The sequence below is a fragment of the Amphiprion ocellaris genome, chromosome 1, assembly GCF_022539595.1.
Source record: "Amphiprion ocellaris isolate individual 3 ecotype Okinawa chromosome 1, ASM2253959v1, whole genome shotgun sequence".
Taxonomy (NCBI): domain Eukaryota; kingdom Metazoa; phylum Chordata; class Actinopteri; family Pomacentridae; genus Amphiprion; species Amphiprion ocellaris.
The window spans coordinates 30,825,561-30,842,514 of NC_072766.1; the positions used below are offsets into that span (position 1 = coordinate 30,825,561).

Sequence of the window (16,954 nt, forward strand, 5' to 3'; positions counted from 1 at the left end):
CAGGACTGATGGTTGCTGGAAAATGGCCTCTGTACCTCTATGTAGATATTCCATTAAAAATCAGCCATTTCCAGCTAGAATAGTCATTTACTTCATTAACAATGTCTAGACTGTATTTCTGATTAATATAATGTTATCTTCATTGAAAAAAATGCTTTTCTCTCAAAAACAAATAGTGTACATTTGAAGATTTAAAGAAAAATGATAAACAATTGCTAATATCTACAAAAATAATAATACTTCTAATAATCTGCTATGTTAACAATTGATATTTCCAAAGGATAAAGGACATCTTGTTTGTATGTGGCACTTTCACAGGTATATATCTCTCTATTTATGAAAAATACAGGTAATACAGCATATCACTGCTGCATATCCTGGCATGTTACGTCTCCCTGTAGACCAGTGAACCCATGTGAAACCACCAGCAGTATTGTTTATTAGGCCATTCCCCTTGGTGTGTATGACACACAACACAACAGGATCAAATGTGTTCCTAAATAGTTGCCTATTCAAAGCAGCATTATTCATTTCAGTTCAGATAACTTTATTTGTCCCCAAGGGACTATTTAAAACAGCAGAGGAAAAGCAAATGAAGATATTCCATTGTGTTTACCAGCTTGTAAACACAAGCAGCCCAAACTGTGTCTGGCTGCTGTTTGCTTGTCATGCTATTAGAGTGCCAGTAGTGGAACATAGAACCAAAACTGCAGAGATGAAAAACAGAACATTGAACTGAAAGATGCCAAAACGCTCTGTAGAGTTTCGTCAAGCTGCAGAGTTAATGATCATTTTCTGTGGTTTCACCCTTACGAATACTATGGACAAGCAGCCATGTAATCTATTCATAATACTACGTATTGGGATGCCATTCACATCAATCAGTATGTCTTCAGTCATTTAATAGCTGTTGTGGACTTACTGGCTTGTCAACAAATAGTTTCATATTTTAGGGGTATGTTGCGTTTTTGCTAGTGTAGGGCTGCTGGTAGCACAGTGTATATTATCTGCTTGACTGTTTGCAAACCAATGGGCTACTCATGGAAAAATGGTATCCTGCATTCTATCTCTGTACCATTGTGATGCTTTGATGACATGAACCATACAGTGTTCAGTGACAATCAACAGACAATAAGCAGAAATTGAGCCAGACTAAGCAGCTTCCAACAAGTTTCAAAATAATCTGTTTACTGTAAGATCCTGGAGGAGGTTGTGTTATCATGACACATTCCTATTTTAGGATGCAAACAATACTAAGGATAAATTCCACGCAGGTTTTAAGAAGCGTCACAGTACAGAGTCAAGTCTGTCTCAGTACTCTCTTCGGACTCCGGAAATCACACCATTTTTATTTTGCTGGATCTTTATTCTGCTTTTAATAAGGTCAACTGTCAGGCATCAGTTTGGCAGATTTTTCACTCTCCTCTACTTTTGACTGTTGTGGTGCTCCCCTGGGCTCCATCTGAGGCTCTATTTTATTTGCATCATATATATTTCCAATGGGGTCTATTAGAAAATTCAACATCCAATATCCCTACTTTACTGACACAGCTGTACTGCTTTTTGAAATCAAGCAGACATAAATAAATCGTTTCATGGATGTTATATTCTGAGTGGCCAAGACTTTTTTCAAGCAAAAAATAAGCAAGACCTCCTTACTGTTAGTTCTGAAAGTTCTCTCAAACCCTATCTTCAAATCTCTGTATATTTCTGAATAGTCACTACATTCAGTGAGGTTCCTTGGATTTGAATACAAATGTTATGATTAAATCAACATGACTTGTTCTATCTTTTCTCTCACTACTTCTCATACAGTTTTCTGGTATTGTTTTTTCATTGATGTCTCTTGTAATTATGGGAGCATTTTTTAAATCAACATAGTATTTTAAATAATAATGATTATGCATGGAATGCGTGTCCCACAACATACACTCAACCCTGTTAGCATAACATTTTTAGCTGGTAGGAGAAGAAGAAAACTGTGAATCATATGATAGGCTGGAATGAACATCATCAAACAGTTTTCCAAAAGACTGGGTAGAGCAAAGCTATGTCCTCTCTTCTATTTTTCATATTTTCATAACATTGTCAGCCTTGACTGAATGTCTCACTCCACCTCATGCAACCCTGTCACGCATATTATCAGGAAAAGACAAATTCTTTTAACTGATTTCTTTACTTTTTTCCATAAGTAAGTTTGTCCTCTTGGTCAGCAGTAACAGCTAGCTAAATATCTAGCTTCTACTCCTGAGAACAAGCTAACATTAGCATGGATTAGCAACCCTGTTACTATGATTAGAGTAGGGTTAGCAAACAACAAATAAAACATGTAATAAAAATGGTACTATTGATGTGTAAGCTGAGCCAATCAAGCCTTTGATAGTTCATTGCCTATTATTGATTAAAATGGAGCAGAAATTGTAAAAGAGAAGGTTAATTTTTCAAAGATTTTGAAGCCCAAATGCCCTCCAATTTTGAAATTACCCATATCTAGTCAGTCTGCTCTGATAGTGGAACCCTGTGAGAGAACCTGAAGTTGCTCACTGAAGTGAGATAACCAGTTTTCATTTGTGACTGACAGATAAGATTACCCAGCTCTCTTTCAAATAATCACAATGGACTTGTAGAGAAGCTTTTCCCTTTCTTTGCCTCAAACACTCTGTGCATACAAACAGTGCAGTGCAGCTGCCATTTGAACAGCTGTGCTGCTTTGGAGTCCTGCCAGACGTTTTCAGTTCACACGTGTTCAGTGGCAACAAAACACAACACATCACACACACTCATGTTGCCATTCCTTCAGAGTCCATTATAGTGACACAACTTTCTGTGGAGACCTACCATAACCACTAACCCTAACCTTCACCTAAACCTGACCTTTCAGATCCAGAACAATAACCTCCCTCCAACAATTACTGTTTTACATCCAAAACACAACAGAGGGCAGGAGAGCATCATGAGAACACTTATTCCAATACTGACTCTTAATGTCAGGGATAATTTATAAACGTTTATAAACACTCTGTATTGGAAAGACAAACTTGGAGCCACCGATTCAAACCACATATACTATCTTACTCTCTCCTGTCAGTCATCTCCTCTTTTATGTAGCTGTTTATACTTTGTTGTTTTGTTAGTTTTGGTGTGTTTTTAAAAAAAAAATATTTTTTTTAAAAAACTTTTTTGTATGGTAATGAGATTCTGTATGGTATGTGCTACAAAACAGGAACCTACTGTAAGCAAGTTTTAATTGAGTGTGCACCAGATTTAATGTTACATGTAATCATTTCAGATGATAACAATTAAGGAAAATGAAAAATAAAAGAGTCTGGTGTCTGGTTCCCCACTGTCACCAAGTACTGCTCAAGGGGACTCTCTAGTCTCAGTGGATCATTTTAGATGTATGGTCGTGGTGAATTAAATTAAACAAAATTTCAATTTATCACATCTACCACAAGCTAACTGCTACACCATGTTCACAGGTTCAACAACTACTTGAAACTCATCTTGTGATTTGTGAAAGTGTACCTCAGCTGATTACTAGTTAAATTAAGTAAACATCCAAGAAAAAGTACTTCAATAAACTGAAGATCTTCAGTGAAATCAACAAGTCACATGGATGATGGTTACAGACAGACTTGCTTTTGTTTTACTTTTTCTAAGCTTATGGAGTTTCTTCTTCATTTAACACTGAGAATTTGCAGCCTCAGCCGTAAAAGTCATTTTCCACCCGGGTGAGAACCAAACTGTGAAGTAGTTCCTAGTTACAGTGAGATAAATTATACGTCTTCTGTTGAAATATAAACCTTTGACATATATAGAATTGTTGTGATTATTAGGAAAGGATCAACAGCAAGTTTTCACCATAACCATTTTTAAAATAATAAAAAGAGCAGTCTCTGGGAAGTTTTAACTTTCTAACATTGCATCATGAGAAGTCTGTTTGGGGTCACCAACAGACTGCATAATAAGGATTTATTTATATATTATAATAAAGATTATTATACATTCTATGGGGTCACCCAGGCAATTTCATGTTTTCCATGAAAACTCACACTTTTATTCATGTGCTAACATAGTTGCACAAGGGTTTTCGAATCATCAGTTAGCCTTTTCAACACGAAACAAATCAGCCGTTTCCAGCTAAAATAGTAATTTAACATATTAACAATGTCTAGAATGTATTTATGATTCATTTAATGTATCTTCATTGAAAAAAAGCTATTCTTTCAAAAATAAGGACATTGCTAAGTGACCCCAAACTTTTGAATGGTAGTGTATATATTTAAGTACTGAAGTGGTACATATACATATACATGTCACATAATACATACACAATGTACAAAAAATGGGGGATTCGGGAAAGCTTCTTCTTCATTTTTTTCTTTTTTTAGCCCAGGGCCACAACTTAACAAATCATTTTGTTATTCATTTCCTCGGAGTGTTGGTAGAGGTGACTAAAAAAGATGTCAGCATGTTCCAGACAGATAAGTCCCTCTGCTTCTCAGACTGCTGCACGTGTCTCCACCCACTGAAAGAACCGTGAGCCTTTGCCTCAGAGAAATATTTGCAGAACTCAATCATTAATCTGAGTTAGCATTGCTGATGGTTCCATATCCAAAACCAGCTGTGTTTTCACAGCTGCCAGAGAGAAAACATGACAACACTTTCCAAGTAGTATCAATATAAAACACTGCTGGACTTAGAACTGTTTAGGACCATCTGATTTCAAAGGCTACATCACATCACCACCAGTGATGAACAACCGGAGCTGTTCATTTTTTCATTTAACTTCCTCTCCGAGTGGACAGGTCAGTTGTCACCCCTTCACTTGTCCTACAGTGCTCTCTGCTGTTAGAGGACAGATTCCAGAAAGCAACCAATAGACTTATTCATCTAAATCCAAAGCCATAACCAGAAAGGCTTCTTTGCAATGCCAGATCAGAGTGGTTTGGTTGAAATGGCAGTATGTTTTTTCAGCTTGTCGCATAGTCAATGTTTTAAGAACCAGGGGTTAAACTGGGTAAACTTTTTTCCCCCTTTCAAATTCATTGAACATGTTGTTAATAAATTGACAGACCAAGATGTACAGAAAGTATTCAAATAAAATATGACAAGAAGAAGAAGTTAAACTGGTGTTACTCAATGAAATAGGCTTGCTAACTTTTTTTTTTTATCTCACCTTAAGTTTAGGATTTTAGGTCTCCTCTCATACCATTAACATGCCTGAACAATGTTGTATTGTCAAGAATGCATGAAAAATACCTTTGATTGTTGAGAAAAAAAAACTAATTCCAGTGACTCACTGTAGTTTTTTGGCTGAACTAATTTCATTAGAAGTTGTCATACCTCAAAAGGAATGGTGCAAACTATTGTTTAACCTTTTTTTGTGGAGCTGAAACATTATTTTTGGAGTGTATGGTCGGTTTTAACAGGGTGACACAGAAGGCGAAAGACCACTCGTGTTTGTGGCAGCAGTGTGAAGAAGCTTTTCTTCAGCTTTAAGCTGGAGCATATTTCTTCTCCATTTCATTGATAACGTATCTATATCCATGGATCCCTGACTGTGCACTTAGTATAAAAGGACATAGGTGACAAATATCATTGGTTTAGAATGTCCCAGTTTATTTACTTGAATAAACTGCTTAAAGATGAGCTCACCTCACAGATGAGATGTGTGTAAATTGCACTGTTGTCCTTGATTTGTTTGTCTGTTTGTTGCTTTCTTGTGTTTGGGTGATGAGGTCACACTCAGTCCACAATGTGACTGACAGAGTCCTACGTACCTCCGGCCTGCAGGGGGCAGCACCGCGGTCTGCAGGGCGCAGTGGAGCGGAACACAGTCCTGCTCTGTTTCCTGCACAACAAGCGCCACCAGCTGCAGAAATGGCGGACGATCTGTTTGACAGCATCCTGTTGGCGGATGAACGGTAAATATTGTCGCTGACAGCGTTTTTTAAATGGTGACAGTCATGTTTCTTGATTCAGAGCACCAGAAAGCGTTTCACCAATTAGCGTCCCGGTCCCTGTCATAAAGTCCAGGTGTAACGGAGCTACTAGGAGTTTGTGTGAACTGCTGACCGTAAAGCGTGTCTGGTTTCTGGTAGTACAGCAGCTTAAAACGAAGCAGTACTCAGGACTTCTTGGTTACTACGTCAGTACATTATATCAGACGTGTGGAAGGCTGTTCGAGTTCCACGTACAGAAATACAGAGTGGCGTGGTTAGAGACCAGTTCATGGTTTCCTATTCAATGATCAACTCAGTTCTATTCATACTACAATAGGTACATGTCAGTCACAGAGAACTGGAACAACCACAGGGCCCCTGTGGATGTTTCTGACAGTCTGTGGCTTTGTCCTGTCCACAAGATGCAGCAGCTGATCAGACACATCAGGAGCTACAGAGTTCCACAGGTTGTGACTGATCGGTGTATGGGTCATTCCATTTGGGCTTCAAAATCTTTGAAAAATAAATCTTCTCTTTTACAATTTTCTGCTCCATATTAATCAATAATAGGTAATACACTATCAAAGGCTTGATTGGCTCGGCTTACACATCAATGGTACCATTTTACATACGTTTCATTTGTTGTTTGCTAACCCTACTCTAATCACAGTTACAAGGTTGCTAATCCATGCTAATGTTAGCTTTTTCTCAGAAGTAGAAGCTAGATGTTTAGCTAGCTGTTACTGCTGACTAAGAGGACAAACTGACTGATGGAAAAAAGTCAAAACAATTTGTCTTACCCTGATAATATGCATAACACGGTTGCATGAGGTAGAGCGAGACATTCAATCAAGGCTGACAGTGTTATCAAAATATGAAAAATAGACACAAGTTCCATGCATAATAATTATTATTTAATATATTATGTTGATTTTAAAAAAATCCCACAATTACAAGAGACATCAGTGAAAAAAGTAATGCCAAAATAAACGACATATAAATTTCATTTCAAGTAGGGCCGCAATTAACAATGAATCGTCTGAGCACAATACGTCATCAAAAGTGGAAGTGAGCGCACAATGCAACAGAAATCACCGTGTGAGCGAAACACGGACGGTGATTTTGGTATTTTCAAACATTCTTTTCTCTGAGTTTTTATCCTCATCTCTCACCCTTGTATATACTGTAAATATTATTACTATTGTTCTATTATTATTTTATTCTTATCACTACGTCCACTGTTACATAAGCTGCTGTAACAATGTAAATTTCCCCTGGAGTGGGGAGAAATAAAGAACTTTATCTTATCTTATCTTACAACAGCTGCATGTTTTAGTATTTTGCACATGGATTATTTGAAATTTGATGGATGGGACACAGTGGCATGCACAGACAGACACCAGGTGGTGCTAGAGTCCCTGCCCCTTGCCCTCAGTATCAAGCAGGTGCCCTCAGCGTCTCAACTTTTTTTAAAAATTTAAACTTTAAACGCACACACAGAGGAACACACACACCACACGACCCATGCCATGCTGTGCCGTGCCGTGACTCGCCCCGACCCATCTCGTAACGTGAGCACGAGGAGCAGACACATGCGTAGCAGCAGCTGCACAGCCCACAGGCATCTCCACCCTGACTGTAGCCACCAACCAGGTAACACGTAAATGAATGTGTATTGTTTATAAGCCTCAGTTGCCAACCCACACGGTGCATTTATTTGTCTCCGTTGTGAAGTAGCCTGTCTCATGCAGCGCTAAACAACCTTGCCTAAATTAGCCAACTGCCTGCCTGCTTAACAAGCTCGACGCTACCCATAATAATAATCAATTAATTGACGTAATGTGAAGACGATGACCACACAACCAATGTTATTTGGTGAATTGGTACAGCATATGATCAGTATACTATAACTGAATATTTAGTTTGTGTAGGTTTACTATTAGCCTACATTAGGTAGCAGCAACACTTGCTGTGACTTATTTGCTAAATGACAAAAAGAAAAAGTAGCTTTCTGCCTTGTTGTAGCCTAATGTCAGGAATCAGTCTTGATATTGTCGCTCTCTTGTAATTTACCAATTGCAGCATGCCCAGAAGGGAAAGGATCAAGACAGACAAAGATAGGGAGCTACAGCAGGCCACTTTTCTAAAGGTCATTTGTTTCATTATGATGTCATTTACAATGTTACGGTACAGTGTTTTATTGACCCCTTGTGGGTTATTATAAGGATGTTAAAATAAATGTCATTACAGAAAATGTGTGCCTGATTTTTTTATTCTTTCAAATCTCACACTGTTGTATCAAGGCAGCCAGTGGTTCTATACGCCACACAAGGTGCCCTTTTTGTCCCACTGGGCACCTGACCCCCAAAATGTCTGTGCAGGCCACTGGTGGGACGTAAAATGTCCTCCATCTGGAATGACCTGTATAGCTGTAAATGAACAGATTTTGGTACATGTGCATTGAAACTTCTATGGCTTGTTTATACATCTACGTATCGATGCGTGGTTCATTCCAACAGACACGAGCTCAGGATATTTGTTCCATAACACCACCTCGAATATGTTGCAGCAGAGCCACGCTTTAAACGGTCATTTCAGTAGTTAGCCTTTAATCCTCTGGCAGATCAGAGCAAAAACAATGCAATTTGCAGACAGTGCAGGATAGTGACAAAATTGTACACAAAAGAACACAAAAGATACAAAATAGAAAACACACAATAGCACTTTGGAAATGCGTACTTGAGAAAAAAAATGCGAAGGCTGGAGCACCAAAGTCGGTGATAGCAGAGTGGAACACCTTTTAGCAAACATTAATTTTGTTGAACATGTTTCTTAAAGAAAAGTAGACCTTTTGTCTTATTTACGTTTGATCTGAGACATGAATAATTGAGCCAGTGTGTCATCTTCTCTAGTACAGTTGCTAGTTGGGTTGTATTTGCATGTGTGTTAAAGGTGTCATAAACATACACTACTGTTTATATGCTAATTTCGTTTCTTCTGAACTTATTTTAATGACTTGAGTGAACTCACAACTTGACATTCATTCAACTTATGATTTAAAGTCAAAGTGACACAATCTGTAAGAACATACACTACCATTCAGAAGTTGGGGGTCACCCAGGCAATTTCATGTTTTCCAGGATAACTCACACTTTTATTTATGTGCTAACATAATTGTACAAGGGTTTTCTAATCATCAATTAGCCTTTCAACACGATTAGCTAACACAATGTACAATTAGAACCAAGGGGTGATAGTTGCTGGAAATGGGCCTCTGTACCTGCATATAGATATTCCATTAAAAATCAGCCTTTTCCAGATAAAATAGTCATTTTCCACATTAACAATATCTAGACTGTATGTCTGATTGATTTAATGTTACCTTCATTGAAAAAAAGCTGCTCTTCTTTCAAAAATAAGGGCATTTCTAAGTGACCCCAAACTTTTGAATGGTAGTGTACATTTTGTAACATCAGCTGTCTAAAATAAGAACCTTAGGTGGATTTTTACAAATCATATTTTTTGTTCCTATCACCAGACTGCATCCAACATATTCAAATAACACAAGCTGCAGCTAAGTGTGGGTCTTTTCCAGGTTCAGAGGAGAGGGTTTCCAGGAGGGGTTTGAGAGGGGAGCCCGTCGAGGACTACAGGACGGCCGTAGACATGGAGCCTCTCACGGGGCCAAGCTGTCCTCTGAGGTGAGGACACTCTGGAGTTGTTTAAGTCAAAGGTATACAGGTTGTTATCTGGCTTATATTCTCATTGAGCCATGTTCTCCCCCCATCCTGTGTGCATTGCCCGCCATCACCATCCTGTGTCTCAGAGCCTGATGTTAAATCCATGCTCAGGTCATGGTTCAGCAGCCTGTTGGCTCATATGATATATGATAAAGTTGTTTTGCTTTAAATCCGCTCAGGTTGGTTTATTTTCTCTTGTCCTCTGGCCTGTGACAGATTTCCTTCTATTATGGGTTCGCCATCACATGGAAATGTCTCCTTCAACATAACACAGATCTCAAATCAAGGTATGTTCTCCACAGACAATATCCATGTCTGCCAAGAATTTTATACTTCAGCCTTTTACAGAAGGACCCTGATAGTGACTCTTTTCTTGTCTATCTTATAATCTGCAGACTTGACACAAATGTTTATATATAAAGTGCAAAGCCACAACCTTTCAGAAAGATCCACAGGGGCCCTGTTCAATGTGAGGGCCAATGCCACATGTACCTATTGTAGTGTAACTAGAACTGTGTCTGCTCTCCACTTTCAAAGTCTGTGTCCTGTTAATGATGAAGCTCTCCTGCATTATAGCACAGCAGGTCTAGCATGCTAGCTAACCTCTGTGTGCCACTGTACAAATAACTTGAACCCAAAATTTCTTCAGATTAAAGATCACACAGCGATAACCAAACAGAGTTTAACCCTCTGAACTCCAAGGAGTTTCTGGGAACTTTTTGCTCCTGTCACATTTTTAACCACTGTAGGCTCATTTTCAGGGCCGTGCAGAGGCCTTTGGAGGGGCAGGTGCTCAAAGTTAAAAGGGAGCACATGGAGCACGAATTTGAAACACCATACAGAAACATACCTTACAATATAGCTGGCTGAATTGTAGCAACCTATATTCATGAAGAATGTAACATGGATGCAATGGTGCAATGGTTAAGTCTCTGGACTAGTGATCAGAAGGTCAGTGGTTCAAACTCTGATGTGGCCACTGTTGGGCCCTTCAGTGACACTGACAATGTGTTATTATTTTGAAGTTGAATTTAGATCACCTTTAGACACTGGACTGTTTAACTGTGGCTACTCTTCCTGGAGTCCTTGCTTTTAAATTTCATACCTTTTCAAGACATATACTGTATAGCCACGGATTTGCTCCATGGTGCTGATTCATAATCTGCCCTTTATTATTTGTAGTGCTAATAATTAAGTAGAAAAAAACCCTAAATGATACAGAAATCATGTATTTGAATGTGTTTGTGCTTTTATACAGTTTGACTAAACATTTTGCACAAGAAAGCAAGGTTTTAAAGAATTTATATATTTTATATTTATGCATATTATATTTAATTTATCCATATAAACACTTAATAATATTATTGATTGATTGATTATTGATTAACAAGTATTGATATCTTTAAATGAGAGGTTGAGAAAATCACAATTCAAATTCTTCTAATATTATTGTTATTGTATTTATACTGTAATAGTCCAAAATTATTTGAAAATGCATGTACATAGTTTTAGTGAAATAACATAACCTATGCCTCATTGCCTCTACAAACACAGGAAACACACTGCAACTCACTGACAGTAAAATAATACATCTCTCTGATGCACTTTGCCCATGACAACAGAAACCTATAGAAACAAAAAGAAACCTGGCAGACTTTATCCTCTCAGCAGCTGTGTGGTTAACTAGCGGCTATAACTGATGACAGGCGTGTGTAGAGTCAGACACACACACAGGATGTTCACTTCATCAGTCATCTTGCAAAAATACACCGTACATAAACGAATCCCGCTGCAGAACCTCCTCACCATCAGGACCATCAGTTGTTGAAGTCCTCCCTCGGGTCTCCGGTTTCTAGACTAGCGGCGCTAGCGCTGAGCTACAGAGCGTCTAAACACGTCAGGGCAGTGAGTGAGGGACGTCTACGTAGATCATATGACCGACCGATGGTAGATCTGAATTATTATTATTTTTCTTTTTGTTTAATTTATTATTTTGGGCCTCAAATACTTTTACACACACACACACACACACACACACACACACACACACTTGCAAATAAAAAATAAAATTGAATAAAATTAAATAAATTGAATTAAACGTGTCTGCTCATTTTTCACTGTGATATCAAGTCCTGCACCTCTATGGAAACAGCACAAACATGGAGAACTCAGAAATGACTTCTGAGGTACAAACTCTTATAATGCCATAAATCGTCATTATTTATGTTACAGAAATTGAAAAAATCTGGAATCAATATATGCAACCTTTCTCCAAGCGCCCACTCTATGTAAACACAGCCTGCAGTTCACAGCCTGCAGTTCAGACACAAAGTCACTCTTGGCTTCTTGGTTGCACTAAGTAGCACTGAATCTGTTTTTTGTTTTTGTTTAATGTTTTTTTTTTTTTTTTTTTTTTTACAGAATCTGGTTCCTGCAAGTTTTTTTTTGGTTTGTTTGTTTTTCATTTATTTATGGTGGATTTTAAAATGCGACATTTAAAAAAGTGATTTTAGAACAATTGGTCACAAATGAGTCATTCATGGACCCTCAGTTGAATATCTAATGATTCTTTATGTTTTTACAGTTTCTGACTTTGATAAATGGATTTTTAAAAAAGATAACATGCCTTTCGAACATGCTGTCATTATTAGGTTTAAGATGGTTTATTATTTGAGGCTGAAATGGTCCAGTTTAATTGATTTGTTTGATGAGTTTTTTTTTGTTGTTGTTGTTGAGAGTATGACAATCAAGATAAATCACATTTAAACTGTATCATCAGGTTTCAGAAAACAGCATTTGAACCACAGTCTTATTTTAACATTTTATTTGTAATGCATAAACATATTAAAATATAAAATTTATTTCTAGCCAGTATAGTCCAGAAATATTTGTATTGGCTTCACTAAAATCATCATGCCACTGAGAAAAGAAGTGATTTGTATCGGAAAATGACTAACGTTTAGAGTTTACCTCTTCATGTTCATTAGCCGTCAACAAGCCTGTTTGTGTTTAAAGCTTAAGTTCAATGACTCGCTACAACTAAACTTGAGTGCAACTTGTGTGTTGTCAGGAAACGCGTAAAAGCAGTTGAGGCTCTCCTGGGTCTGATCCAAAACTATCCTCTGGATGATCCACAGTCAACAAATCTGCAGGATAGCACAGAGAAGCTTCGAGCCAAGTTCAGACAGGTACTCCATTTCTTGTCTCAGCCAGGGCTGATGGAGGTGTTTTTGCTCAATCAGAACCAGCTGTTCATTCTGTGTTTACTGTTGCTGGTTGCAGTCACAGTACGCTGGCTGTCAAGGACTCTCCACTGTGCTCCATATAACACTGTCTTTAACTCAAAACCCCGCACTCAGAGTGATGCAAACAACGGCTAGTCACGGGGCTGAACCATTTAGAGAAAATATTTAATCACAATTTTTCTGACAGATATTCTTGTCGGATTCATCCTGTCAGACAAGTGCACAGAGTTCAGTCACCTGTAGCTATAGTATGTAAATGAACTGTACTTACTGCCACTGTACAGGAACAGTTACAGACCAGTTGTACAATAGGATGTTTTGGTTTAGTTAAATATACTACTAATCAAAAGTTTGGGGTCACCCAGACAATTTCATGTTTTCCATGAAAACTCACACTTTTATTCATGTGCTACCACAATTGCAAAAGGGTTTTCTAATCATCAATTAGCCGTTCAACACAATTAGCTAACACAATGTACCATTAGAACACAGGAGTGATGGTTGCTGGAAATGGGCCTCTTTCTCCTTATGTAGATATTCCATTAAAAATCAGCCATTTCTGGCTAGAATAGACAATTACCACATTAAAATGTCGACTGTATTTCTGATTAATTTAATGTTATCCTCATTGAAAAAAAACTGCTTTTCTTTCAAATATAAGGACATTTCTAAGTGACCCCTAATTTTTGAATGGTTGTGTATATGAGGAGAGGTTGTGCAAGGAGACTACATAATGCACACCTTTATAGTTCATCATTAAAAGAGTTCTAATTGAAGTACTCCATGCTGAATGCAGGAGGTGTTAGAATTTGTACTCACTTTCCATTGATGGTACCCAAACACAATGGAAAGTTCTTGATTTTTCCAGGAATCTTGTGTTATATCTAACCACTGTGCTCGACACACCCCAAGAAAATTCATGTTGATACGGTGCTACAGCCCAATCTCCAAGCAGTTGCTGTTTAAAAAATGCAAAGCCACAGCTTCTCAAACATCCACAGGGGCCCTGTATGCTTCTCTGTGTTTGATATGAGCGCCAACGCAACATGTACCTATTGTAGTATAAATAGAACTGTGACTGCTCTCCACTGTCAAAGTCTGCAACAGTCATGTAGAGACAACGTATGCTAATCATCACATAACTCCGCTGCGTTCCTTGGTGGAGTAAAAATGGTTAGGGGTACAGGAACAGGGTTAAGATTCCTGCTCACTGAACTGACACAGTGTTGACCATGAGTTCATAAAACTAACTGTCACCTCTGACTGACTTCCCTCCTGTATATTATGTAGCTCTCATGCACTAGCACAGCAGTTTTTAACATGCTAGTTTTTTCCATCTGTGCAACATAGCTAAATTAAAATCCATAGCATCTAAGATGGAACTGGAGATGATTTTACATGCTTTTATTTCATCTTGTTTAGATTACTGTAATGCCCTTTTTCCTGTTTAAATCAGTCCTCTCTAAACCGCCTTCAGACGGTCCAAAATGCACCTGCTCATCTTTTAACAGGAAGTAACCGGAGATCCCACATCACCCCAGTCCTTTCCTCTCTTCACTGGCTCCCGATCAATTTTTGTGTTCATTTTAAAATACTGGTGCTAACTTTTAAGACTTTGTCTGGCCAATCACCGCAATGTATCGCCAACCTCCTTCACCCTGACAACCCAAATAGGGCTCTCAGGTCAGGCCAGCAAAAAATACTTGTCCCTCTAACCAAGTTCAAAACCCACCATGACTGCTTTCCAAGCTCTTGCACCAAAGCTGTGGCATGCTTCTCTTCTACAGCGGAGATCGGTCGACTCGTGAAGCTTTTATGAGTCAGCTGAAAACGTTTTTATTCAGACAGGCTTTTGATTGACCTGAAGCCGCTCTATTTGTTTATTGTTTTTGATGCGCTGTACTTTAGCTGTTGTTCCCGTTTAAACAATTTATTATCTTTTAATTATTTTTTGTTTTTATCCTTCTTTTGTTACTGTTGTAAAGCACTTTGTGATTTTGTACCTGTGAAAGGTGTTATGTAGGTCAATTTTACTTACTTACTAGTGAACCTCTGTATGCTGCTGTGCAGGTCTGCTCTATGCTGAGTGTCCCCACTGACTTCAAGGATTACATCAAAACTGCTGAGGGAACCTCATTCTGAATCAGTCCTGATGAGAAGGAGCAGAGTTGCATCCTAGACTGAAGACAGGAAAGCTGGCCTGCTGTCAGTCTCATATGCAGCAGCATGTCATTGGTATGCAGTGGATTCATTAGAGTGCTGGGAGTGTGAAGTTGTGTCTGTGTCGGTTGAACATTAGGAAGAGTCACCGTCTACAATAACCCGGAACAGTCTGAGGAGATGATGCAGTCTCTCTGCACTGTTTAACCGTCTGGAACTGAGCTCCAGTAAGACTCCAGAAACCGGGATACGGACGAAGAAATGTTGCGACTTTGCTTGTCTGATGGTAAAAGAGTGGCTTTATTCACTCCGGATTCAGTGAACTCAGGAACTTAAGTGAATATCAAGACAGTGGTGAACAGACTTTGTGACTAAACTGTACAAAGACAACAAGACAAACTTGAGGGAGCTTTGAGTAGTGGTGAAAAGTGCATTTAATGAAGTACCTTATGTGAAATTTTGAGGAAAAAAGGATTTTGGAAATGTGTTTCTTTTTCACAAGTGAAACACAACAGAATTCGCTTGTGTTAAAATCAAATCAACCTCCTGCACTTTGTATCTTTAATAAATTAACATTTTGACTTGACTGATTTTTGTGTCGTCTCCTTTTGCCTTGTGGTCTAGTAATTATCAGTGATTAACTCACAACATGGGACAGAGGTCACACCCTCAGCTTGAATATTTGGCTATTGTTGTTAGATGGACAAAAAGATCAATCAGTAATTTTCAGTAACTAATTCATTTATATCACTGTTTCATAAATATGATTCATATTGACCAACATCTTCTTGGTCTTGTGTCTGCTGCTTGGACAAACTTTAGCGTTTAAATTTAGAGATGGATGTTTTTTTTTTTTTTTTTTTTTACTGTCCTGACATTTTCACTGATTATTTGAGAATATAACTGTCAGCTGCAGCCATATTTGCAGAAAGAGCTTCAACTCTACTGTTATACACTATGGTTCAAAAGTTTGGAGTCTCCCAGGCAATTTCTTTTTAAAATTATTTTTTTTGGCCTTTTTCATGTAGGACAATGGCAAGAGACAGGAAGCATTGGTAGAAGAGTGGGGGAATAACATGCAGTGCTATGGGCTGGATTTGAACCCGTGACTGCTGAATCAGGAGATATAGCTGTTATTAAGGGGTCACCTGCTCAGCCAGCTGAGCTATCCTGGTGCAACCACCCAAACCATTTCATGTTTTCCATGAAAACCCGCACTTTTATTCATGTCCTGGCATAATTGCACAAGGGTTTTCAAATCATCAATTAGCCTTTCAACACCATTAGCTAACACAATGTAGCATTAGAACACAGCAGTGATGGTTGCTGGAAATGTTCCTCTGTACCCCTATGTAGATATTCCATTAAAAATCAGTCATTTCCAGCTAGAATAGTCATTTAATACATTAACCCTTTGATGCGCAGTGTGGTTCAGGAGATGCTCATTTTTTATTGGATTTGGGTCACTTTTGACCCATGTTGCACAGCAAAGGGTTTACAATGTCTAGACTATTTCTGATTCATTTAATGTTATCTTCATTGAAAAAAACTGCTTTTATTTCAAAAAGGACATTTCTAAGTGACCCCAAACATTTGAAAGGTAGTGTATGTGACTGAACCAGAAGAATCTGAATGATTTTTTAAAACATAAACAAGGTATAAAATGACATAACAGATGACTGTATTTGCATATGAGGCCAGATGTAACAGATCTGTTAGCACTAAAGACATAATGTCTGCATTGACTGTAATTCTATTTTTTAATTAGGATATTTCTTTCAACTCACATAAAGCAAGTTTCTAGGACACCCTTCTTTCATCTGTGCAATATCACCAACAGGAAATCCATGTCTCAGAGTGATGC

The 16,954-nt window shown here is 38.2% G+C and overlaps 1 protein-coding gene across 1 annotated transcript; it reads left to right on the plus strand.

Annotated features, from left to right (window-relative positions):
* Positions 1 to 5,789: 5,789 nt before the first annotated feature.
* Positions 5,790 to 15,676, plus strand: lto1 (LTO1 maturation factor of ABCE1). The gene is made up of 5 exons (XM_023281830.3): positions 5,790 to 5,927; positions 9,541 to 9,646; positions 9,902 to 9,972; positions 12,756 to 12,873; positions 15,001 to 15,676. The coding sequence occupies exons 1-5, from the start codon at positions 5,884 to 5,886 to the stop codon at positions 15,070 to 15,072; spliced, it is 411 nt and encodes a 136-aa protein (XP_023137598.1). The 5' UTR covers positions 5,790 to 5,883; the 3' UTR covers positions 15,073 to 15,676.
* The last annotated feature ends 1,278 nt before the right edge of the window (positions 15,677 to 16,954 follow it).